At 40.4% G+C, this 25,237-nt stretch overlaps 1 protein-coding gene across 1 annotated transcript in view; it reads left to right on the top strand.

Moving 5' to 3' along the window:
* The first annotated feature begins 1,062 nt into the window (after window positions 1-1,062).
* LOC124719857 overlaps window positions 1,063-25,237 on the top strand; it is a 110,463-nt gene continuing 86,288 nt past the window's right edge. Inside the window, exons 1-2 of the mRNA XM_047245041.1 lie at window positions 1,063-1,122; window positions 5,852-5,940. Coding sequence (XP_047100997.1) covers window positions 5,869-5,940 — 72 coding nt within the window. The 5' untranslated portion in view covers window positions 1,063-1,122; window positions 5,852-5,868. The remainder of the gene's footprint in view (window positions 1,123-5,851; window positions 5,941-25,237) is intronic.

Raw genomic sequence — 25,237 nt, 5'->3', positions numbered from 1 at the left:
TAACTGACTAGTGAACACGCATGCCATAGGATGGTGAATATTTATACTTTGCCTGTGAGAAGCAGCTATGCACATAGTCCAATTTATGTTGAAATTATCACCTGGGTATTTTAATTAAATTTGGTCTACTATAAGCAACATGATAAAGGAATCAAAAGAAAGACACACACAGATTTAATTTCTTTATTAACAATGCTCGGATTTTCACATCACCATGGAGGTACCAAGCTGGATGCGTTACTCGTTTTTTTACATGGCGAGTTTCCCCAGTAGGCCTATAAACCATGAAACAGACAAAAAAGCTACTTCTCGTTGTCTTCTCTTCCTTGGACTTTCACTTCAGAAACTCTGAAACATCCATTACAAAAACACATTACACCACGCACAAACCTGGATTCAGTCACTGCAATTCATATCTATTTTACTGTCAAAAATACTGACTACGAACAATGATTAATTGTGAACATTCAAAAGTTTTCAAATGTGCAGGTTACAGTTAGAATACAGTTACTACACAATTTTTGATCAGGAAAAAGTTAAGATGATTGCCCCTTAAATACCGAAGCCATTTGTTATGAGAATACGCCGTTACCACAAATAATCCACATAGATGCATTGAAAGAAACTTTACTGAGTAACATAATGCATCAGAATACAATAGGCACAAAAAATGAAATTTCTGTAGATTTACCATACATTTTACCTTTCTTGCGCATGATAAGATTACTAACGGAAGTTACTTACCATCCATTGTCTGGAATATAAACTATCCTTTCTCGTCTGCAAACACGTGCTTTTGCAGCAAGTATTATCAATTTTTTTCCGTGATTGAAAAGCTTTAACGCACACAAATCCCGCCATCATACACAAATCCACAAGGCATCAGCATGCCATGTTCAAAGAATATCCGCGTTTCGAAAACTACCAGCGATATTGGCTTGCATGAGAGACGTCATGCCATGATATGACGTCATGATTCCTCGGGGCCCGCGAGACGCTTCTACGGCAGAGTGCTTTGTCTTGCTGCAATATCTTTGGTTTAGCTGGATTCTTTCAGTGTACTGTACTGTGTAGTCAGCTGCAAGCTCGTGGTTTAGCGGAAATTTGTATGATATTCTCCAGGTAATTTTTAAGCATTTATAAACTGCAAGCTAGAGTAAATGAAGAAAATTGTTTCGCAAGTAAATTAGCGCGTTACTTCATTTCTAACACAATAACAGTTGAGTTTGACGAATGTAATAGTTCGCGAATATCTTGTGATGACGTTGTGGAAGCTATGTTTGAGGTTTCTGTTTTTTAATGGGTACATAAGGACGAGATTTTATTGTGTATTTGTGATCACATTACCTATAGTGTGCTTGGTGAAGGTGTACGAGTGTTATAAATTTTCAGGTTATGTTCATAACTAAATACCAGAGTTATTAGAGCTTGTTGTTTTTGGCAGTTATCAGGCTATCATTACAGGTAACCTGGAAGTTGGTAACGGAATAACTGTGTCTCTGTGCTCCTGACACAGTGACTCCAGTCGAAGCCCTCGGTGATATTTCAGAGACGATAGTTACCGGAGCGAACAAATATTTACGTACTTCTTCGGAAATGCCGCTGGCCATCGCGAATGACAAATATGTCAGAAAGTATAACATAATACAGTTGAATATAATAATTATTAACCTTAACATTTGACGGGAAATTGTCAAAATATGTGAATATATTACAGTAACTGCTAATATTTACAGAATTGATACACTGTCAGAATAAAACACAATTACGTACTTTTAATAAATTTATCATCACAGATTCCCCCATCTTGACTGTTGCTACCAACTGTTGTCAAATCTGAAATATAGCAGAATTTTTACGTAAACTGGTCTAACCGTCTCTATTACGATATTCATCTACAGAGTAGAAGGAGGGGTCAACGGAAGCGTTTGATTCCACCCATCTGCTTCGACGTAAAGGTGTTGTGGTGTGTGAATGTCATTACGGCACGGTGTTTGAGTTGGTTTTTTTGGGGGGGGGGGGGGGGGGCTAGCCGATTTAGTGTGCAGTGCCGGAATTTGCTGGTGGTAATTATTTTTTTTTTCTAGTTGTGATGTTTTGTGTATTTATGGAGTATGGAATGTGATTTAATTTATGTAGGGATGTTTGATTTGTGGATTTTTGGGATTGTGGTTTTATTTTGTTGGTTTTTTGGTGTCAGTAGTTGTGGTGGACCTATATAGGTAACCAGAAATGACCGAATCCCATTTTCATAGTTGTAGGTGTTGATGTTTTGGTATCGTCATCTGAGGTTGACCTATGTAGGTCAAGGGAAATGTCTGATTCCAATTTTCGTACTTTTAGTTGTGGGTATTGGTGTTCTAACCTATGTTTGACCTGTATTGTTCAAGGGAAGTGTCCAATTCCTGCAGATTTTTGTTGGTGTACCAGAATGCTGTATTTTTTTTCTTTTTGTTCTTCATTTTGTGTTTTGGGATCATGGTGTTTTTGTTCTAGCTTGTCCTCACCCAAAAAACCCCAACTTCCCACAGTTGTCCTGTTGGTTTGGTTGTATTTTTGGTGGGAGATGTTACTGTATTATTTGTATGGATCTTCATGTTTGTTGCCATGTGTATGTAGTGATGTCATAGACACACTTAAAATAGCCATTTCCGGCATATTGATGACGTCCCAGGTCAAAGCAGACGGGTGGAATCAGACACTTCTGTATCAAAAAGTCTTTCAAACACACTGTAAACCGTGCTTTATCTGAACCCGAGTTTTTAATGGTTGCTGACAGTTTATTGAAAATGCATGTTCCTGAATATTGGGCCACTTTTGGACCAAGGTGAGTGATTTTAATGCTTTATGTTGATTGCTGTTCCTATTTCTAGTACTGATTATGTATTGAGCTATTGGTTGGAAATACTTGTAACGAATTTCATTAAGGAATAATTATACTAGGAAGCAGTGGTTAGAACACAAAGTTCCTTGAACAGGTTCCTACATGATGGTCTTGAACTTATACCACAAATGATTTTTATTAGACACTTTTAGATGCGAAAAACTTTTGCTACGTTTGATGAGTTACCACAGAATATGCTCCCCTACGAAATAATAGTGAAAAAATGTGGTATGCCCTTCGCAACTGAATTTATTATCGAGCTGTACTCCCACAAATGTAACACTGTCAACCTTTTCGATCTGCATGCCTTCATATGTTATAAACCTGTTGTAGCTGGAGAAATCGAGCAGTTTGCTAATCTCACATAAAACTTGGGTTAGCGTACTCTCACATTCCCCAAAGGGCTGTCTTTTACATGACAGGAGTAAACGAATCTGTCACATTACATATATTTTTTGTTGTATTACAAGGCTGTACACTTATTCTATTGAGTGAGCAGCACAAGAAATTAAGCTTCGAATTTAACCTACAGTATTCAGTTTACATATTACTTCATACTTAAAAACACACATTGTTAACATTTTACTTAAACAGTGCTGTGGCAAAGTTCCGTGTACTTTCTGTTGCAGCTGCGCGAAGATAATATTTCTAATAACGACCGATAACCTACAAACACATAATATGAAACACTAATAATCGTTCTAACATCAACTAAAATGTACCCGGAGTTAATAAGCTAAGGTTATGACACGTTTCATAAGACATTCCTGCCATTTCACACTACTCGCAGTTATACTGATAACTAAACTGAAGGATTCCAACTATGTCATTATTTAACTGTAGCCCCTCGGAGTATTCGGTATTCGCTAGCGAAAAATAACTTGACAGTTATTAATAACAGTTAAAAATAACGGTTATCAAAGAATAACTGGAACTGTGATAATGGTTACTCCAGAATAACTGTTTGGCCCACCTCTATTCGCTATGTTAGTATGGTTATGTTGACTTACTTAGCTATAATAATTGTGAAGATAATTTGCTGTGATGTAGACATATAGCGGCTTCAGATTTTAGAGCTAACGTAAGCTTGTTTTCAAGTGCCCACAGTTACATAATTTCATGCTTTGAGTATGTTCGCATGAAAGGAAATGCTGTAATTCTGTTGCATTTTGCTAGTTTTCCCTGTGCTTTGGTTACTCGTGTTGTTAGTATTCATCTAATCATGTGTAAATACCAGTTTGTTGTGGCATGTGGGTTTTGATGGAGTTCTGTATAAGAATACTGTAATTTAAGAACTGGCGAAATACGAGGTACAAATTAACTGTAATTTGTCTAACATAAAGCGTTACATGTCATCAGAACGTAATAGATCTTTCATCATAGTTACAGTTAGTAGGAAGTCGTTTTAGTAAATCAGTTTTGTGAGAAAAAAACGAACCACTGTTTAAACTTAATGTTAATCAAGAATGACAACTTTCGCACTGCAGTGAGCAATCTATGGTACATGTATGTGATTTTCTTTAATAGCAGGTAAAGATTCCGGAAATATGGAAGCGTCCGATCCCACCCGTCTGCTTTGACCCATGACGTCACAAATATGGCAGAAACGACCATAAACCACGATTCCAATATGGCGCACATAAAATCGGTACGTACACGTTATAAGGACGAAAATACGTCGAAAAACACACACACACACACTTTCCACAAAAAGCCTAATGACACTAACGGGACAAGGGCGGAAAATGGGGTGACTTTGGGTGGGGGCAAACTAAATATAAACAAATTTAGACACCCACCACCACACAAAATGACGAAAAAACCGACTTCACAAAACTCCCCAAATACCACTAAACACCATATCATCTGGAATCGGACACTTCCCTTGACGTATATAGCTCAAGAGCAGCTCCCGATCCCATAAATTAGGATCCAACACTTCCCTTGGTCTATATAGCTCAAAAACATCTCCTGATACCAATACCAACATACATAGCCACACACTGGGATCGAACACTTCCCTTGACCTGCGCACGGTTAATTTTATCCATCATACCCATTCCTGAACAAAAACAACAGTCGATTAATTTTACTAAAATTACCACACGATGTACAGCGAACAACATTAAATTAACCTTCACACAAAATCATTAACTCACTGAAACGAATTCCATTACAAACACGGCCGACACTCGAACAATTCTGGATACTTAGCAAAAGCAAACTGAGCCCATTACACCACACAAACGAAAATCCTGAACATACCACCAGAAACCACAAAAAACCATAACACGACATCATCTACAAACACGCCACACTCACAAACCAAACTCCGCACCGTCATGACGTCACGGGTCAAAGCCGACGCGAGGGATCGGACGCTTCTGTCGACCCAAGATTCCAAACTGATGATGCTTTCTATAAACTGTGTATACATCCATGAGGAATACAGGTGAAAGAAGTTTCAAGGTAATACCTATGTTGAAAATGCATATTCACTGATAAACAAACAATCCGTACGTACAGAGTCTCATGATGTCCTTATCAGACTGAAATTAACACAACGAACAAAGTGTAGAATGGATTATTAGTAATTTTGCTGCAATGTCTTGACCGCTCTGATTGTTTGTAATGCTGAAGTTCGTGCATGCACAAAAAATACACATCTTCCATAATTGTTTCAATAGAAAAGTATCCATGAGCCAGTGTTAGAAAAAGAGCAGTACCAACTATAAATACTCGGTTTCCAGTGCATGTTACTTTGTGTTCTCACTCTCCATGACCTGAGAAATGTAAATGAGTTTATATCACTGAACCTACTTTTCCTCATCCTTTCTGAATCTGTTTCCTGTGTAATCACCCATTTACTGCACCCATTAGACGAGTGAAAATACTGCCTTTGAGCTGTACTTCATGGTAACAACAGAAACTGAGTACCACTGTTCTTATATGATTGCTTTTTTTCAGATTGCAGAACTAAAGCAATGGACCAGGAGCCATCTACGTGGATAAAAAAAGAGGAAACGGACGAAGTAAAAACAGAGTTACGCTTCATGGTAAGTGGCTTACTTGTATTTCGTAACAGTGTTTCGTTAATTTCTGTGTCCAGTATGGTGCGTGAGTACATAAAATTGATGTCATGCTGCTGGAAACACGAGTAATTCTGTTTACTAAACAACTGATGAACTTTCACTCTTAAATATGACATTTTGCACAGTGCATTGAACTAAGCCTGTTATTAAACCTCACGTAGAATTCAGCAAGAGTTTCAATTTAATGTTAAGTAAACATGGAAAACTTTTTTAATGCACAATTCAGTTATACTGATAACGTGGTTGCCATAAAGTGGGTATATTCTGCCCTGATATGCTTCTTTTAAATGACAGCCTTAATGTGCAACTTAAGAATAACTATGACCATAGTGAATCTTAGCAGTGCCATTAAATTTATAAATGGTATGGCTGCAGTTATTGCATATTGTAGTATGGAATAAGAAATGTAATTTATTGATGTTGAAGTGACATTTGCATGTCACTAATCTGAGACGTAAATTTTATAGTAATATTAACATTAGGTGTTGACCTTGAATATGTGAACAAAGTGTAAGGATAACGGTCAGCAGGGTCATTCCATGTCAAGTGGCCTAAGAGTCCCCACTAGACCATCTCCAGTTTCCATTAAATTTTTACAGGTTGTACATATAGACCTTACATGAAGCACTGCCAAATTACAGCTTCATAAATAGTATGGTGGGGCCACTAGCTACCTTTTCGTAAAGGCTCAATTTTTGACATTGTGACTATAGTAAATTTATCATAGTGTGCTGTCAAAGTGGCTCATAAATATTGTTGTATAAAATTTTGACTGTACTTCATTGCCTTGTATCTACTGAAAGGATTAACTTACTGAAGCTGGTACTTTAGTTATCTGCAGCATGTCAGCATGTCATAATGCTCTGCAAGTGGCATCCAAATTGCTCAAACAATAACTGAGTTATCTGAGCTCACTTTGTCTGATCAGAAAGAGTTTTTATTTTAGAGACAGACCAGTTTAACATGCTTCAACAATCAGTCTGAACGACATTGTTGTGTAGTGAAAAGTGTTCAGAAGTTGTGTGCCTTTTTAAATTATGTAAAGTGTGTTGTCATTACTGGATAAACATTGTTTCTGGGTTAGTTAAAATTATTTCAAGGTAGTGGGTTTACTAGGTTAATTTTTTCTGACATATTCTCAAGGAAGTTTCCATTACCTATGCAGGGTGTATACGACCCGGGAGATCCGGGAAAAACTCAGGAATTTTTTAGAATTCCGGGAATTTGTCATTGTTTTTGTTTTCAGTTACATTTTTGTAATTTTGACTGGTAAGAATCGATACTCTAACAAAGGATATTACTGTATCCCACTACTGCAGAGTAATAATGCAGCAATAATCATGAAGGAGAGAAAAAACGAAAATAAAACTTAAACTGCAAAGGAAATGCGCTCTATACAACAACAAAACGCAGTGCTCATACAAGTGTCTGCCAACAGCAAAATGTGTCAAAGGCTTGAGGAAGACTATGCAAGGCTTCGTAACAACAAATTGCCTCCGATGAGCATGACATCACAACTGTTTACATTAGATTCATTTTAGCAGTTATGAGCGGGATCATGCGTATGCCCAGTTGAGTAGTAGCATCTCCCGATTCATGCGTGCACAGCAGGCCCAGATCTGGGGGTGGGGGGCGGCAAATTCATATTCTTCAGGGAGAAATCCTTGTTTCACAAAGCACCTAGCATCCAGGGCACATTAGTCTATCGATTATTCATATGACTTTGAAATGCATCCCTGTCGGTTTTTGAACATTTTTGAACACAGACTAAGTTGATTTCTGAATGAATCGTAAGTTGATCTGTGAATGCATGCATAGTGTATATGATTGTCAGGGGAATCCTTGTCGCATGTAGAAACAAACTTTCCTACAGACAAAAGGGGCTATACGAGCTGAGCGGAGTAAGGCTGAAAGATTGAATGCCAACCATTGTCTGATTGTGTGGTTGATTGGGTTTGCAAATGATGAGCTTTGTTATAATTACTAGTAAAATCTATAGATTCAAACTACCGGAGTGGAAATAAACAAATAACAGGTAAAAATATTACATATAAAAATGACTCTGAGCACAATGGGACTTCATCTGAGGTCATCAGTCCCCTAGAACTTATAACTACTTAAACCTAACTAACCTAAGAACATCACACACGTCCATGCCCGAGGCAGGATTCGAACCTGCGGCCACAGTGGTAACGGGGTTTCAGACTAAAGTGCCTAGAACTGCTCATCCACTGCAGACGACGATTACATATTACCTTCTTGGTGTATCCAATAAAATGAAATTTTAACAAAGTTTTTGGCCAGATCGCTAGTGAGTTGTATTCTGTCATTAAAAAATTACCGTTTGTGCCAAAACAGTCTCGTTTATTTGGTGTGTGTTACAATTGTTGCAGTATTAGAAAGTCCTATTTTTTTTATTTAGCAGAGTGTGACAAAATAGACATAATCAGATCGAGAAACCACACCAGTCTTGGGTCCTATTTGTATTAACAGCTTTTTCAGTAGTAGACAACGACATTTCGATTTTTCATGTAGCAAAACATTTGACGAACTTTGATGAGGTAACAGATTCTTTCGCAGAAAGGAAAGCATGCCATGTAAAGCTGTAGCAAGATTAGAGAGAAAAAAATTCTAGGAGCTAAGGATTGAAGATATGTGAATTGTCGTGCTTGTCTCATGTCTTTACTAGTTTTATGTATCCTACATTTAATTTTATGTCACACAAAGCAGCAAGTTGTTAGCTGCTAGGGAATAAAGAGTGCAACTTTTCTGATGTTCATTTTTTTTTAAAAAAAAAGGAAAAGAAAAAAAGAGGGACAGGATGTCAAATTGACCGACTGTAAGAATGAGAGACACCACAGGACATTTTAATTTCCACTGTCCTGAATATGGTTTTATGGCATCCATTGCTAAATATACACGTTTCAATTCCACAGAGCGAAATACAGTGTAGTGCGATAGGAGAATGCTGTGTGAAGAAGTGTGGCACTGCACTTTGGCACACCTACGACCAAATAACATGCCTTACATTTCCTCGAACACATATGTTTTATGCATTAGACTCTTCAGAAAGATGCATGCTACAAAACAAATATATTTTTGAAAATTCGTTTTTTTTCTAGTTTTTGACATCCTATCTCAAACGCTTGAGGGAATGGCGGGGTATTGGCCTAGTTCGGAAATATCGTAAATTCGGGGCTGATGCACAGAGCAGTCTGAGTTATAGTGGGCATGTGTGTAGTCTCCATGTGATCCGTGTATACATTTAATGATTTTGCTGTTTCCTCTTCGTTTACTGCTCTTACATCAAATGAAAACAAAACAGATTGCTGTGGTGGGAGGCCATCAAGTGAATTAAAATACATACACATAATTACGGAAGGCTAAAATGTGTTGTTAGTTGCAGATCTTATTTTATTTCCACCTTTCTGACAGTAAAGCATTTATTGCCTTGCTGAACAATGAAGCAATTTTTGTAGATTTGCTAAAGAAATTTTCTTTTATTAATCTTTTCTGCTGAGGCAGACAATATATTTGAAATGAAGTGTTTAATTCCGCACATTGTTTGCTACATCATTTCAAGTGCACGTTTTCAACTTGTAACACGTATGGCATTATGCCATAATAAAGAACCAAACATGAGATAACATAGTAATGGTATTATAAGAAAATTTACGTTCCAAAAACTACATTGAAAAGCTTAATATCAGGTCATGGCCCACTTCACTGGGAATCTGGACATCCGAATGTGCACTTTAAATGTGCACATTTTAGTATGGGTCACGAAATTCCGATGCTCTTAGAACATCCTCTGATGTCTTGTTTGTTTTACGAGATACTGTAAGATGTTTCAATGTATTACACTTTCGAACATACGGGATCCCTATGACATCATAGCTGCGCAAGGCCGGTGGCACCTGTCATCTGGCGCTCTCTGGCAACTGCACAAATGAGCCTATTTCTAATAGCTCACTTGAAAATATTCTGAATGGTGGTTTGAAAAGTGTTACTTTCAAGGTACATATCCTTCTACGTAAGTTGAATTTCTTAAATCACAGAGCATTTGAGTCTCATTTGAAAATCAACTGTTTGATGATGAGCCATTTAGATGAATTTCGAGCCCAGAAGACAAGACATTTACGTCGTTATTAAAAATTTTGCTGGCACATTTGTGTAATATATATTACATTATAATTTGTGCGTTCGCGCTTCTTAACAGTGATGTCACTATTGGCTGACTACATCACGTATCCTCAGTTCTGAATACCCGCTGTCATCGACTGGCGAGATCAGGTGACATGAGCTATGACTGGCTTACAAAAGCGCATTACAATCTTGATTTCCATGCTTTGGAAAGTAACATGCGGTGTTTGGTGGAATTCGAATTTAGACTTTCGTAATATGAAAATATGCAGTGTACATGTTGCTGGTCATCAAAGATCTTTCCTAAACGTGTTGTTTTCCCTGTGTTTCATTTTCTAAAGCGCCGGGAAATTCTACGACCGTATGTAACCATTCAAAAGACTGATGATATACAGTTCTGAGAGAAAATACATTGTCAGTTAATAGGGAAAAAGTATATTCGCACTCCTGGGAGGAAGTGTATTTTTAACCGGGAAATCCAGGAATTTTTTTTTCATGTCTGCATATACACCCTGCTATGATTGTTTAATATTTTTCAGTTGGAAATATACACCAATTCTACTTTATCTAATATTGAAACAAACGGCAATTGGAAGCATAAATTTAATTGTAGTGTAATGGATACCAATGAGGTTTCAGTACTGTGTGTAATTGGTCCTACATATAATTCTGCAGGTCAGCTGAAAACATACACACATCGAGGCTTCATTCCAATCAAAGAATTTTCAGTAGAGTAATAGGAATTCATGACTTCCTATAGAGATATTGTTGTAATCGTTTTGGTGCAAAGAACCATTCTGTTAAAAAGGGTTTACGGATTGTCAATGTGGGAATGGCAAAACAATTGCAAGCTGTAAGAGTAATGTCAAACCTGGTCGGAAGATCTGTCCAACTTGCAGAAACAATTTTTAGCAAAGAAAGCAGAGAAATCACAGTGAACTTCAAACCAGTCAGAAGATGGAGCATGTCCAGAAGTATCAGTCAATTCAATTCTAACTGCTTTTTGGGTCTCCCCTCTAAAATATCGGAGAATATCCAAAAGGGATGTGAAAGGTTACGCAAAACGAAAAATAAGCGAAGCTCAACAGGCAATTGCGAATAACATTGCTGCTGCTGGAGGATTAGCCCCAAAAGATCTTCAAACACATAGTACAAGCAAGACATGTCCTGATTGTGAAGATTATAAGCAGCTGATTACGGAATTGAAAGAGAAGTTGCAATTGTCAAGGCAGCCTGAAAAATTGCAGATACTGACACTAGTACCACAAAGCTGGACTATGAAAGAGACAATGCAAGAATTCAGTGTTTCAGAGAGGATGGTAAAAGCAGCTAGGAAGTTACAGGCAGAAAATAGTGTACTAACTCTGCCAAAGAACAAGTGTGGCAAGATGATTTCAGATGCCATAAAAGAGAGAGTGGTAACATTTTTTCAGAATGAAGAATTTAGTCGAATTTTTCCAGGTAAAAAGACTACGTATCAATTAGAATAGAAGGAAAGATAGTTTCGATGCAAAAATACCTTCTTCTGAATAATTTGTAAGAAATATTTGTTGCATATCAACTTCAGCATAGGCCTGAAATTGGATTTGGCAAATTCTGTGAATTGAGGCTAAAATCGTGCATCGCTGTGGGTGCTGCAGGAACCCACTCAGTTTCTGGTTGCACTTTACACCAAACTGTTAAACTGATGCTTGCAAGCACTCTAATTAAATAAGATTATAAGATTCTGACTGCTAAAACAGTGTGTGATTTGTAATCCAGACTGCATGCTTCTTCCCCGTGAAATCTGTCCGGGAGAAGAACTACTTGAACAGTTTCTAGAAAGTAGCTTTGAAGACAGTGATCCAGATGATACCATTGAGTTCAAACAGTGGGTGCACACTGATAGATACATTAGAAACAAAGCAGATGACCACTAAGGATTTTATTGAAGATCTGATTTCAAAAAGTTGACAAACTTTCCACTAATATGTTGCAAAGCACCAGAGCAAGCACCTAAAATGCATAAAAGAAAACTGTGAGCCAACTGAAATGATCACATTAATGGACTTTGCTGAAAATTATTTCTTCATTGTCCAGGATGCAGTTCAAGGTTTTCACTGGAATAACAGCCAAGCAACTTTACACCCATTTGTTGTGTACTTCAGAAATAACTTGGACATCGGCAGCATCAGCTACTGTATAATAAGCGACAGCCTGAAACATAATGCAATTGCTGTAAATGCTTGTATAGTGAAATTAATAGAAGATCTAAAGTGTCTCCTTGGAAAAATGACACGCATTTACTACTTCAGTGATGGATCAGCAGTGCAGCACAAAAACTTCTAAAATTTTCCGAATCTCTGCCGCCATCAGAATGACTTTGGAATCTCAGCTGAATGGAACATTCCTGCTACAAGCCACGGAAAATCTCCATGTGATAGAATGGAGGAACTGTAAAGTGCGTGGCAGCAAGAGCAAGCCTTCAGAGACCAACTGAGGACCAGATTTTGACACCAACTGACTTGTTTAAATACTGTACAAAGAATATCAGAGGAATCCAATTCATTTTTGTTTCAAAGAACAAATTGAAACATTAAAAACTGAGCAGGAAGCAACGTTAAAAAATGGCTGCACAGTATCAGGAACAAGAGACAATCGCCATTTTGTGCCATTAAATGAAAAGCAAGTTTGTATTAGAAGAGTATTCAATGATACAAACTTTTTTGTGGCAAATGTTGACCAAAGTGTTTCATTCAGAAATACTAAAGCCTTACAACTGGACCAATACATTGCCTGTATATATGATGGAAAATGGTGGATTGGTAATGTGTCCAAAGTTTCAGAAGAAGGAAAATGTTTGTCATTTTCATGCACCCCAATGGACCTGCACATTCATTCTATTGGCCAGCTAGGCAGGATGCTTGCTGGATTCCAAAGCAACACATTATTTCTATCATTCCAGCTCCATCAGCAACAAGAATGGGCTGACATTATAGCTTGTTAGAATCAACAGTAATTTCTATTAGTAACAAATTTCAGCAAATGAATTAATAAGAACTGAAATATTTGGCTTCAGAACCATAAAGAGTACGACTGGTACATGTATTTTTTAATGTAATATAAATGTGAGTTTATTTGATACAACATGATTTATGGAACACTTTGATAGCACACTATGATGAATTTACCATAGTTCGACCTTTTGTACTAAAATGAAGCTATTGTACCCAAAAAGTTGAACAGGATCACGAAGTTTAAGCACAACAGGTCTCTTGGATCCTGAACAGTGGTAAAACAAAGTTGATCATTGATTCATTTCAGCCGCAATGAGAAAAATGAGCCTTTACGAAAAGGTGGCTGGTAGCCCCACCATACTGTTTATGAAGCTGTAATTTGGCAGTGCTTCATGTAAGGTCTGTATGTACATCCTGTAAAAATTTCATAAAATTGGAGATGGCCAAGTGGGGAACTTGCCTAAATTTAGGTCACTTGACATGAAATGACCCAATAATAAATTTAAATTTCAGACAAATACCACATGAAAACAGAAATTGTTATACAGCCCGTATCTGCAGAATGAATTTATATGTTGGCAGTGAAGTTTTCAGGAAGCAATGGTATTACACATGAAATATTGACAGGTTTGTTCATAACCCCTTTCTGTGTTTGCTGCACATTGTCACACATTTTTTGTGAAACTGCCAGAATGTTACAGTTACTGATGTAAATAATCTTACATACACACGTCACTTGAAATCTGATGCAGTGCAGCTATTTGTAGGGTATTCAGCTATCAGCAGGAAAACAAATTCACTTGGTGCCACTAGTAATTTTATTCTGCCTACCAGAATTGAGGGTCCTGACACAATCGCGCAAACTACTTGTGTACTGTCTGTGCTGAACAAGTCTGCTTCAACACCCATCTTGGGTGTAACTGCAGAAGTACTGTGATAGCATTAATGCAGCATTTGCATTTGAATATATGTGAGTGCTTCATTATAGTTCTTAGGAACTATGTGATCAACTTGCAATTCATTTGTCAAGGAGTATCACAACAGTAATCCTAAACCATCACTGTGAGGAAACGATAGGAAAGTAAATATACTAAATTTTATTAAATACAGTAAAAGAGTGGTTAGACCCAACATAGTTAAAGCCTTGGCTTTCATCCCTGACACAATGATGGTTTGGCATACAGACTGATATGTATGCACAACACACATCATGTAAATGAAAAGCAATTTGAAGTGTCATTGACCTTGGACCTGAACGCGAGACTGATACATAGTGGAGCTCAAGGCCTAGTCTAGGTTGAAAGGTGGCAGTGTGGCTGTGAGCTGACAAAACCTTGCTATGTGAAAGCCAAGTAAAGGATGTGGTAACAAATTGACCAGTAGCACAGCCTAATGTCTACCAAAAAATCCAAATTGTGCCCAGAATGTAACTTTTAACTACGAGAAGTCTTCTTTTATGTTGTGTGGTGTGTTAGTGGGACTGAACTTCCCTATGACCTTAACAGATGCATGTAGACATTGTTAGTTGAAAGCCACCTTCTTGGTCAAATTAATAAAGCTTAGTTTTTAAATGCTGTATATTTTGGGCATGAGCACATGCTGGAAAGTAATGGTACACAATTTTTATTTGAAAATTATTGAAGCATTTTAATTAATACAAACTTTATTAACATTTTACATCTTTATTCATAGTGTTTAAATATTTATTTCAAACATAGTCACCATGTCACTGAACACCTTTCTCCCAATGAGACACCAGGTTGTTGGTGTCATCACTGTAGAATGTTTGACTTTGTTGGCAGACCCACAGCCTCATCTCTGCTCACATCAATTCACCACTATCAAAGTGAAGTTCAAAAAAATGGCTCTGAGCACTATGTGACTTCACATCTGAGGTCATCAGTGCCCTAGAACTTAGAGCTACTTAAACCTAACTAACCTAAGGACATCACACACATCCATTCCCGAGGCAGGATTCGAACCTGGGACCATAGCGGCTGCACAGTTCCAGACTGAAGTGCCTAGAACCGCTTGGCCACACTGGCCGGCAAAGTGAAGTTCTTGAAGGTGTTCTTTAGGTTTTGCAAATAGTTGAAAATTAACTTGATCAAACTGGAACACTATGAAGTATAAACAATAACAACGAATCAAAGGTGTCAGACTGTTGCAGGTGCAAAACAAAGTTGTGTATGGTCTATCATTGTCATGCTGAAGGAGAGGGTACTCCACATGTGGATGAACTATTTGAATTTGTGTTCTGTTTTCTGAGTGTTTTCTGACATGCTGACACGGTTAACTAACACACACACATTACACACTGCAGTTCAGAACTCTTCAGCAGGAGGGTGCTGCATATTGTGTCAGCAAAGTCGTAACATCAACAGAGTAATGTGCATGACAACTGATATGAAGAACAGAATCAAAGTTTAGGAGGCATTATTTTCTGGTACACTCTTGTAGTAATTTGATGCATTTGAAAATTGCCTTGAATGTTGCTGAATGGTTCCCTTGGCATGGCGTAGCATCCATTTGGAAGTCATAATACTATATCCATAACATCAGCCAAAACATTATGACCACTGATCTGCTATCAATATAAACTTAACCAGGCAATAGCACCTCACATTGTCTTCTAGTCTCAGTGAGCATGCTGTCTGGGTGTAAAATAGGGAATGCACACAATCTATCTGAGTTTGACTGAGAGCAGATTTCGATGGCCTGAAGGCTTGGGATGAGCATTTTGGAAGCTGCACAGCTTGTTGGGTGTTTGAGGAGTGCTGTGGCAGTTGTCTTCAACACATGACAAAACACAGGTGAAATGATGTCCAGACATTATGGGGGTTGGGCAAGTACTGCTCATGACAGGTGGTACACATCATAGGCTAGGCAGACTGGTAAAACAAGACAGGCAGTAAACTGTGGCATAACTAACATCAGGCATTAATGCTAGGCAGAGTACAAGTGTGTCTGCATGCACAATGCTCCAAACACTCCTAATGACGAGTCTGTGCAGCTGATGACCCATGAATGTGCCAGTGTTAATGTCATGACATCGACAACTACAACTGAAATAGGCATGTATCTGTTGGTGTTGGTTGTTGGCACGTTGGGCGAGCACTGCATAGTCTGATGATGAATCCTAATACATTCATCATGCCTTTGGGAGGATGCATTTCTTGTTGTGATCTTCAGTCCTGAGACTGAATTGATGCAGCTCTCCATGCTACTCTATCCTGTTCAAGCTGCTCCATCTCTGAATAACTACTGCAACCCACATCCTCCTGAATCTGTTTACTGTAATCATGCCTTGGTCTCCCTCTATAACTTTTACCCTCAGCCCTTCCCTCCAGTACTAAATCGATGATCCCTTGTGACTCAGAATGTGTCCTACCAACCGATCCCTTCTTCTAGTCCAGTTGCTCGAGTATCGTGTCGTTTTTGAAACCCAGAATCTACTTTGTAGGAATCAACATGGATTCCAGAAATAGCGAACGTGTGAGACCCAACTCGCTTTATGTGTTCCTGAGACCCAGAAAATATTAGATACAGGCTCCCAGGTCGATGCTATTTTCCTTGACTTCCGGAAGGCGTTCGATACAGTCCGCACTGTCGCCTGTTAAACAAAGTAAGAGCCTACGAAATATCAGACCAACTGTGTGACTGGATTGAAGAGATTTTAGCAAACAGAACACAGCATGTTGTTATCAATGGAGAGCCGTCTACAGACGTTAAAGTAACCTCTGGTGTGCCACAGGGGAGTGTTATGGGACCATTGCTATTCACAATATATATAAATGACGTAGTAGATAGTGTCGGAAGTTCCATGCGGCTTTTCGCGGATGATGCTGTAGTATACAGAGAAGTTGCAGCATTAGAAAATTGTAGCGAAATGCAGGAAGATCTGCAGCGGATACACACTTGGTGCAGGGAGTGGCAATTGACCCTTAACATTGACAAATGTAATGTATTGCGAATACATAGAAAGAAGGTTCCTTTATTGTATGATTATATGATAGCGGAACAAACACTGGTAGCAGTTACTTCTGTAAAATATCTGGGAGTATGGGTGCGGAACGATTTGAAGTGGAATGATCATATAAAATTAATTGTTGGTAAGGCGGGTACCAGGTTGAGATTCATTGGGAGAGTCCTTAGAAAATGTAGTCCATCAACAAAGAAGGTGGCTTACAAAACACTCGTTCGACCTATAATTGAGTATTGCTCATCAGTGTGGGATCCGCACCAGATCGGGTTGACGGAGGAGATAGAGAAGATCCAAAGAAGAGCGGCGCGTTTCGTCACAGGGTTACTTGATAACTGTGATAGCATTAGGGAGATGCTTAGCAAACTCAAGTGGCAGACTGCAAGAGAGGCGCTCTGCATCGCGGTGTAGCTTGCTTGCCAGGTTTCGAGAGGGTGAGTTTCTGGATGAGGTATCGAATTTATTGCTTCCCCCTACTTATACCTCCCGAGGAGATCACAAATGTAAAATTAGAGAGATTCGAACGCGCACGGAGGCTTTCAGTCAGTCGTTCTTTCCGCGAACCATACGCGACTGGAACAGAAAAGGGAGGTAATGTCAGTGACACGTAAAGTGCCCTCCGCCACACACCATTGGGTGGCTTGCGGAGTGCAGATGTAGAAATACCTCTTCTCCCCAATTCTATTCAATATCGCCTCATTAGTTACGTGATACACTCATCTAATCTTCAGCATTCTTTTATAGCAACATGTTTCAAAAGCTTCTGTTCTCTTCTTGTCTAAACTACTTATCACCCACGTTTCACTTCCATAGATGGATACAGTTCATACCAGTACATTCAGAAAAGACTTCCTGACACTTAAATGTATACTTTAACAAATTTCTCTTATTCAGAAATGCTTTCCTTGCCATTGCCAGTCTACATTTTATATCCTCTCTACTTCAACCATCAGCTATTTTGCTACCCATATAGCAAAACTCATCTACTACCTTAAGTGTCTTATTTCCTAATTCCATCATCATATCCTGATTGAAGTAGACTACATTTCATTACCCTTGTTTTGCTTTTGTTGATGCTCATTTTATATCCCCCTTTGAAGGCACTGTCCATTCTGTTCAACTGCACTTCCAGGTCCTCTGCTGTCTCTGACAGAATTACAATGTTGTCGGCAAACCTCGGAGTTTTTATTTCTTCTCCCTGGATTTTGATGCATACTGAAAATTCTTCTTTTGTTTCATTTATTGCTTGCTCAACATACAGAGTGAAAAACACTGGGGATGGGTTAAAACCCTGTCTCACTCCGTTCCCAACCACTGCTTCCCTTTCATGCTCCTTGACTTTCATAACTGCCATCTGGTTTCTGTACAAATTGTAAATAGCCTTTCGCTCACTGTATTTTACCCCTGCCACCTTAAGAATTTGAAAGTGTTCCAGTCAACATTGTCGAAAGCTTTCTCTAAGTCTAGAAATGCTGGAAATGTAGGTTTGCCTTTCCTTAATCTGTCTTCTGAGATAAGTCGTAGGGTCAGTATTGCCTCATGTGTTGCAACATTTCTATGGAATCCAAACTAATCTTCCCTGATGTTGGCATCTACCAGCTTTTCCATTCGTTTGTAAATAATTCGTGTTAGTATTTTGCAGCTGTGCCACAGGTGTGACACCCAATCACTGACCATTTTCGAAGTCAATGAGTTCTGCAGAGCACCCAATTGTGCTCTCTCATGTTGTCTAATGGCTACTGAGATCGCTGATATGGAGTGCCTGGCAGTATGTGGCAGCACAATGCACCTAGTATGAAAAAGTATGTTTCTGGTAGTGTCCGGATACTTTTGAGCACATACTGTATGATGAAGTTATGCCCTGTCCAAAATTCTACCAGATGGCTTCCTCTTTCATTTCATATCGATTCCGTATTCACCCACTAATTTTCCTTCTCTGTGAACCGTGAATTTACTTTCAGAACTTTTTCTTAAAAATTTACTTTATTTACTAGCGATTCATCAAGAACATTAACACATTTGATCACACTATGTGAGCGTGGAACTAGTTGCCAGGGAGTAACTGATGAAATCAAAATGAAATTGCTTTTAACAAATGAGAATTTTATTCCTAAAAGCCTTTGTTTTAAGAAACGGATTTAAAATTATAAGCAGAAAGCACCCTCTAAATATCAAGTTAAAATTTATTCAGAGGCAGAAAGAAACAAATTTTTGAGTGTATGATCTTTCGGGCTGAGAGCCTTGCCGCCCCCTTTTGACATGGCCATAGTCATGGCCACTAACAACCACCTCTGAAAGACTACACAGGTGCAAATCTGCAACACACCAGATTACTTTAAAGTAAAAGTTTTAACAATTCACACAAGCACACAAAGTATGCACCCCATAGATAGATGTAAATTAAAAGATTAACTTGCCACCGAAGGTGCAACTTGATTTTAATTTCCAAGAAAAGTCGTATGGTGGAAGGGTGGCAACTTTATATACAAAAATGACCACTTAGATAAAAGCCCATGAAATGCAATCTTTCATAAAATTATACAAGGTTTTCCAAACACATTCTACAGTCCACATATACAACCTCTGAAGATGATAGGCAAGATAAAAACATATTTCTGTAATTAGACCATTACACTTCAAGCAATAAATTCGTTAACACACCGAATCCGACAAACATGACAGAGGCAGCTATTAATGTACGGCAGACTGATAAGGTGATTACCAAACAACCTGAACTGCAGGTTGCTCTAACTCACCCCTAATCCACGAGGGAAAAACGGACCACCCAATTCATAAATAACCACCTTCCCACGGGTGGGCAAACAGAGAAGAATAGTGGGACGACCCCAAAACAAAGCGCCTCGTGACCTCGCCAAGAAAACAAGTAGAATTTAACAAGTAAATAAAACAATATATCATGAATCACTTAACTTCTAATAAACTGCGATTTCTAGCTAAGACCTGGCGCAGCACCTCCAAAACACTCTCCCGAACCGTCTGCTGCCAGCCACTTCAACAGACGCAGGAAGGTGCGACAATCTCCCGTCTCACGGCGTCGCAGCTTGCACTGCCGAGACCGGTGTCGTAGGTTGACTCCTGTTGCTCTCGTGTCGGCCGCAATGCCATTACCCCTCGCTATACAGTGCGGCCCACTGGACTCAGGTGACGACCTCGTGCTGACACTCAAGGCGGACAAGCCATCTTGTGTCTCAGTGCGCGACCGACCAACAATTGATCCATCCACCAATGACCATTGCCTAAGCAACTCGAGCAGACTGATGGTCTAAAGTGCAGCCTCAGATGCAGGAACTAAGCCCGCGACGGGGCGACCACTCATTGAGTTCTCTCATTGCACCACAAATTCGGATGAGAGACAGACTAGCAGGCTGGGGACGAGAGACTAACCCCAGGCTGACTCCAGACACACCCAGACTGACCCCAACTGGCCAACTGGTGAGCTCATAGCGCCCCTTACATGCACACGAACAGGCAACCTTTCCCCTTTCCCACCAGAGGGAGACACCAAAGCTGCGACTGCCACAGTTGCGCCACCGCCAGAAACGGAGGGTGACGCCATTCCCCTGTCTGCCTTTGCCTGTCCCCTGTCTGCCTTTGCCTGTCCCCCGTCTGCCTTTGCCTGTCCCCCGTCTGCCTTTGCCTGTCCCCCGTCTGCCTTTGCCTGTCCCCCGTCTGCCTTTGCCTGTCCCCCGTCTGCCTTTGCCTGTCCCCCGTCTGCCTTTGCCTGTCCCCCGTCTGCCTTTGCCTGTCCCCCGTCTGCCTTTGCCTGTCCCCCGTCTGCCTTTGCCTGTCCCCCGTCTGCCTTTGCCTGTCCCCCGTCTGCCTTTGCCTGTCCCCCGTCTGCCTTTGCCTGTCCCCCGTCTGCCTTTGCCTGTCCCCCGTCTGCCTTTGCCTGTCCCCCGTCTGCCTTTGCCTGTCCCCCATCTGCCTTTGCCTGTCCCCCGTCTGCCTTTGCCTGTCCCCCGTCTGCCTTTGCCTGTCCCCCGTCTGCCTTTACCTGTCCCCCGTCTGCCTTTGCCTGTCCCCCGTCTGCCTTTGCCTGTCCCCCGTCTGCCGTTGCCTGTCCCCCGTCTGCCGTTGCCTGTCCCCCGTCTGCCGTCGCCTTTCCCCCGCCTCCCCCCCCCCGTCTGCCATGGCTTCTGCCTCGGCCTTCACCCCCCCTCTGTCTCGCCCCCCTCTTGGCCTTGGCCTTCATCCTCCTCCCCTGCCCCCATCCTCTTTGTTCTCCTACTATCGAATTCCACTCCTCCATGACTATTAATTTTTCGTCTTCCTTCACTATCTGAATAATTTCTTGTATCTCATCATACATTTTTTCAATCTCTTCGTCTCGGGAGCTAGTTGGCATATAAACTTGTACTACTGTGGTAGGCAAGGGCTTCGTGTTTCTCTCAGCTATAACAGTGTGTTCAGTAAGCTGTTCATAGTAGCTTATCTGCGCTCATATATTTTATTCATTCTTAAACCTACTCATGCATTTCCCCCTTTTTGATATTGTATTGGCCACCCGGTGTCGCCGTGCAGTTCTAGGCACTTCAGTCTGGAACCGCGTGACCACTTTGGTCGCAGGTTCTAATCCTGCCTTGGGCATGGATGTGTGTGATGTCCGTAGGTTAGTTAGGTTTAAGTAGTTCTGAGTTCTAGGGGACTGATTTCTAGGGGACTGATGACCAAAGATGTTAAGTCCCATAGTGCTCAGAGCCATTTGAACCATTTTTTTATTTTGTTTTTATATTTCTATGTTCATCGGACCAGATGTCTTGGTCCTCATACCATCAAACTTCTCTAATTCCCAATATATCTAGTTTTAACCTATCCATTTCCGTTTATAAATTTTCAAACATACCTGCCCCATTAAGCGATCTGCCATTCCATGTTCCCCTCTGTAGAACGCCAGTTTTCTTCCTCCAGATAACGATGCTCTGAGTTACTCCTACCCGGAGATCTGAATGGCGGCCTATTTTAATTCCTGAATATTTAATCCGTGCAGTAAAGTTGTATCCCCTCGGGAAATATTATGGCTATAGTTTCTCATTGCTAACAGCACAGGAAGACTGTTTTGGTTAATGTTACAAGACCAGATCAGTCGTTCATCCCAACTGTTGCCCCTGCAACTATTGAACTATTGAAATGACTGCTGCCCCTCTTCAGGGACCACACATTTGTCTGGCCCCTCAACAGATACCCTACGCTGGGGCTGCACCTACAGAACAGCTATCTATATCACTGAGGCATGCAAGCCTCGCTACCAGTGGCAAGGTCCACCCTTCATGACTATCATATTTCCCACTGGCAGTGGCATTTTTCATCAAAATAATGCACCATTTCACAAGGCCATGAGTGTGATAGAATGGTTTGAGGAACATAGTGGTGAGTTCCAATTGATGTGATGGCGAACCTGGTCAAACACATCTGGGATGTAATTTAAAATGTCAGAAATCATCCCCCCTTTTAGAATTTATGGGAGTGAGATGACTTGAGTGTGCAGTGATCTACCAAGGGCTCATTGCTTCCATGCCACAATGTCTCCCTGCTGTTATCTGTGCCAGAGGTGGACGTACCAGACTTTAGATGAGTGATGATAATTTTGGGGCTGATTAGACTATGGCAGTTAACATTATTGAAAGAAGATTGTTTTATTGTGGTGATGGTGATAATGATAGTGGCACATTAAGTTTGGCCAAACAGCACATGCTGCCCACAAGCGCTGCATGGCTCACCCTCTAGTCCAGCTTCAAGACACCGACTGCCCTTGAGATGCACTGCTGTTGCTCTACATCCATTTTGGCTCCACAACATCCACTGGTGCCAGGAACTCTGAGCTGTGGCATGTGACATTTGCCAGGCACATGGGGCTGGAATTCAAAGAGGGATCCCACAAAATCAAAATCCCCCTTCCCCACCATTGAGGAGCCCTCTACATATGACTCTCCTTGACATGGGTAATGTGCATGCATGAGGCTTTATGCGTGCATAAATTCAGAAGCAGGAGGTTTGTCAGGCTCACCACCCTGACAGTCTCACAGGGTCCCAAGAACTGAGGAGCTAGTTTGCTAGCGAACTCTAACTCCCCTTTTTGAACAATGGGGGTTTTGGGCTAACAATCTGTCCCCAGCCTTTGCAATGAACTATTTAGCCCCTGATTGCAGCAGATAGCTAGCCTGTGATGGGCAATTTTGGTATTATGCCTAGCCTGGCTCTAGTTGTGCTGTGTTACTGCTAGGGTGACTTGTTCTGGAAGCAAACCATTGATTGAGATCTGGTTGACAAGAGGAGAATTGACTGGATGAGCTAGCATAAGGGATACTGGAGCAGCATCCAGAGTTTTAAAGACAAAATTGAGCCATGGTACTGACATGTCCCACTTCGTCTGAGCCTTGTTGTGAAAGATAAGCACAGCCTTCAACTTGCAGTTCACCTGGTCAGCAAAGTATGATGGTAATAAGGATTTGTGGTCACATCCTTAATTCCATTGTCAAAGCAGAACCACACGAATAGCTGGGAAACAAAAGCTAATAAGCATTCTGGGTGGCCTGTATACAGAAAGAATTCATTACAAATGCTGGATAGCTACCAGGATGGTCAGTCCTCTGCTTGGAACCAGTCAAAAAGCGAGAAAAGTCATCCATGATAACTAATAGGTGCCTAATACCCACAAATACGAGAAAACAGACCTGTATAATCAATAAAAAATTTATGCATCAGACATTTCTGATGGGTAGACTCCAAAAGCCCTTCACATAGTTCGGGTTGGGATCACCTCACTTACAGCTCTCACATTCCCCCACCAACGTCTGAACATCATTATACAGGGAGGACCAGGTGTTGTGTTGTCTTATCTTGACAACAGTATTATAAATGCCCAGATGACTGCCTAAGAAGGTGTTAAGGAAATAATGAGCCAAAACCTAGTTAAGAGGTTGTCAGTCTCTAAACAAAAATCTTGGTATTTAAAATAAAATCTGAATTTCTCAAGGACAAACAGAACCAAGGCTTCCCATTCATACATACAATATTTCATCTCCTCGGGTGAAAGTTTCCAAGGTCCATAGGCTACAGGTCATCAACCCACACCACCTCCCCTCCCATTCTGTTCCTGCAGGGGGGCAGCTTCCACTTTCTACCCTAGAAGAAGTAGGTGCCCATTTGCAAGAACAGGAGCTCAAAATTGGGTATGCCTAATACTAGTGGGCTACAAAGCGCCACTTTAATGGTTTCAGAAGATTCTGGATGACTTTCATCCCATTTCAAATTTCTTAAATCATTAAGGCATCACAGTAATTTAGTAAAATTGGGCACAAACTTTCGAAAAAAATTTGTCATGCCTATCAACTGTGCCACACTGTTATTATTTCTAGGAGCTGGAAATTTTCGCAAATCACCAGTATGCTCCTGGACAATTCTAATGCAATCGGTGGAACTAAGATGTCCCAAGAATGAAACCTATGTGCCATTGTCATTTTAGATGGTTTCACAGTAAGTCCCACCTCCCTCTGGTAAACCAGGACTGCCTCAAGATGTTGCAGGTGTTCAGACAGAACAGTAAATAACCATGCCGTCTAGGTGTTTATAGACACACTTGAATGGGAAATCACCGATAGCATAACCTAGAAGGCAAGACATAATGGCAACTCCTATTGACATACCAAAGGGCACCCTGTTAAAATCGTAGAGGGTTCAGCCTGTACCGAAGGCAGTAATATGCTTGGAATCCTCTGTTAACATGATCTAATAATATGAGAGGTTGAGATCCAGGACAGTAAAATACTGATCCCGACTGAACCAAGTAAAAGAAATATGCAGATTGGGAAGTGGCACAGATTCCAAAACTCCCTTCTCATTAACCATATGATAACCCACAACTGGATGAAACACCCCACTGCTGCTCATAGATACTGAAAATATGGGAGAAGCATAGGCTGAGATTGAGGGCCTGATGACCCCATCGAACAACGTATTATTAATCAAAGCACATATAAATTTTGTCTTTGATGGAGAAAGCCTCTAAAGATCCTGCCTCTCTGGAATGTCATTTGTAAGGCGAATTGTGCACAGGAAATTATTGGTGACGTCAAATCTGTTAGTTAACTACCTGCGGTAAACAATCAAGAACTTCCAGTAC

Source organism: Schistocerca piceifrons, chromosome 11, assembly GCF_021461385.2.
Source record: "Schistocerca piceifrons isolate TAMUIC-IGC-003096 chromosome 11, iqSchPice1.1, whole genome shotgun sequence".
NCBI classification, from domain to species: Eukaryota; Metazoa; Arthropoda; class Insecta; order Orthoptera; family Acrididae; genus Schistocerca; species Schistocerca piceifrons.
The sequence above is the reverse complement of the archived record's forward strand: the minus strand, read 5'-3'. Positions and strand labels throughout refer to the sequence as shown.